Here is a 2,453-nt window from a genome sequence, read left to right as displayed (position 1 = left end):
TTAAAAATTTGCTAGGGCATTGCACAGTCCGAACGACATCCAGTGGTAAGCAAACATACTAAAAGGACAAGTGAATGCCATCTTCTCTTGATCTTGAGGGTCCACTATAATCTGATTATATTCTGAATAGCCATCCAAAAAATAATAAAACGCATGTCCAGCTAACCTCTCAAGCAACAGATCAATGAAAGGCAGGGAGAAATGGTCCTTCCTAGTAACAGTGTTGAGCCTCCTATAGTCAATGCACATAACCAATCGGTGATGGTTCTTATAGGAATCGGCTCATTCTTTTTATTTGCGACCACTGGGACTGCTCTCTTCTTGGGAACAACTTGCATAGGACTTACCCAAGGGTTATCAGAAATAGGGTAAACGATCCCGGCTTCCTACAACTTCATAACCTCTTTCTAGACCACCTTTTTCATAGTTGGATTAAGCCGCCTCTGTGGTTGTACCATAGATTTAGAATCTTCCTCAAGTAGGATTTTGTGCATACACATGGCTGGGCTTATCCCTTTTAAGTCACCAATGGTCCACCCAAGAGCTGTTTTATGGTCTCTCAGCACATGTATTAACGCCTCCTCTTCACTACTGCTTATAGAGGAGCTTATAATCATTGGATAAGAATTTTGCTCACCTAGGAAAGCATACTTGAGAGAGGAAGGTAAGGGCTTCAATTCAAGCTTTGGTGGCCCCTCTACCTCATTAAGCACGTTAGACCCCCCTCTAGGTGGTGGTGAATCGTCAAGCTCAGTCAAATCATCCTCTAACGGGGCTCTAAAATACTCTCAAGTTCCTTTGCTTCCAATACCTCTTTAATTAGTGGCTCAATCAAATCAATTTTCATGCACCCTTCAGAATCACTAGGGTATTGTAAGGCCTTAAGAACTTTGAGAACAATCTACTCATCATTAACTTTCAAGGTTAACTCGCATTTTTGTACATCAATGAGAGCTCTCCTAGTTGCCAGAAAATATCTTCCAAGAATGATGGAAGCATTAACATCTTCCTCCATATCCAAGATCACAAAATCAGTAGGAAATATAAAGGCTGCCGCCTTCACTACTCCAAGTAGAAATTTAATAGAATGGTCAGCAAGTTGAAGAAAAATTTTAGTGGGTTTTACCTCATCAATGTGGAGTTTTCTCATCAAAGAAAGTGACATGAGGTTGATGCTTACTCCAAGATCACACGATGCTCTTCGAATAGTAACATCACGAATGGTGTAAGGAATAAAAAAGCTTCCCGAATCCTTCATCTTTTCAGGGAGGTTTTGTTGGATAATTGCACTGCATTCCTTAGTAAGCACCACGGTCTCACTCTCCTTCCAGTTCCTCTTATTTGTCAAAAGCTCCTTCATAAATTTAGCATAAAGAGGCATTTGTTCTAGAGCCTCAGTAAAAAGAATATTAATTTGTAATTTCCTAAAAACTTCCAAGAATTTTGAAAACTGTTTGTCCTTGGCCTCCTTTTGAAACCTTTGAGGATATGGAATTCTAGGCTTATACTCTGGTACTAGAGTCCTCACCTTGGGTTGCTCTATAGGTATGGCTTCCTTCATAGCTTCTGCAGCGCCTTCCTCATCACCCTTGACTTTTGTGCCTACCATTTTTCCACTTCTCAGACTAATGGCATTGCACTATTCTCTTGGATTTAGGATTGTGTCACTAGGGAGGGTGTTGGTAGGCCTTTTAGCAACTTGCTTACTTAATTGACCCATTTGAACCTCTAAATTTTGGATGGAGGCTCTAGTTTCATGTATGAAGCTATTTGTATTTTTGGAGAGTTCTGCTAATGATGCTTCCAAGTTGAAGGTTTCTGAGGAACTGGGGGTGGATTATGTGATTGAGGAGGTTGATATTGATGGTTGAAATTATTCTGGTGGGGTTATTGTTGTTGAAATTGGGATTCCTTTTATTTTGATTTCTCCAGCCAAAGTTTGGATGATTTCTCCATCCCAGATTGTAGGTCTTAGAAAAGGGATCATTGTTGGGTGGTCTTGAAGAATTACCTATATAATTAACCTGTTCAGCAAAATTTTGCTCATAGCCATAACTTCCAAATTGAGATACTCCACTACTCATGTCATAAGAGTTATCCTGGGTCGCTGATAAACCACTATTTTATGGTTTATCTTGTGCTCAATTGAGTGGTTTTTATCAAGTATTTGCACACTTATTCATACTAATTGCATGTTTTACATTTTCCTTCCTAAATTCTGTGCTATGATTGAAAACATGCTTCTTTGGCCTTATATTTGCTAATATTAATCCTCTCTTATTACCATTCAATGCCGTGATATGTGCGTTAAGTAATTTCAGGGATTATAAGGCAGGAATGACTTAGAGGATTGACGAACAGGATTTCTGCCAGTAAAGAAATTTTATAAAATTAATCACGTTATAAGTATAGTTTCTAAACCAGCAAAGAATCCTTTCGTACAAAAACTTTGG

General features: G+C 38.9%; 1 protein-coding gene across 1 annotated transcript; it reads right to left on the bottom strand.

The window, feature by feature from the left end:
• On the bottom strand, positions 902-1,609 carry LOC107633336. The gene has a single exon (XM_016336977.1). It carries the CDS (start codon positions 1,607-1,609, stop codon positions 902-904), a length of 708 nt encoding a protein of 235 aa, XP_016192463.1.

This window comes from Arachis ipaensis, chromosome B03 (genome assembly GCF_000816755.2).
Source record: "Arachis ipaensis cultivar K30076 chromosome B03, Araip1.1, whole genome shotgun sequence".
Classification (NCBI taxonomy): domain Eukaryota; kingdom Viridiplantae; phylum Streptophyta; class Magnoliopsida; order Fabales; family Fabaceae; genus Arachis; species Arachis ipaensis.
Note: the sequence above shows the minus strand (reverse complement) of the source record. Positions and strands in the feature narration are given on the sequence as shown.

Coding starts and splice junctions, on each gene's coding strand:
- LOC107633336 (XM_016336977.1), bottom strand. CDS start 1,609: ATGGTAGGCACAAAAGTCAAGGGTGATGAGGAAGGCGCTGCAGAAGCT.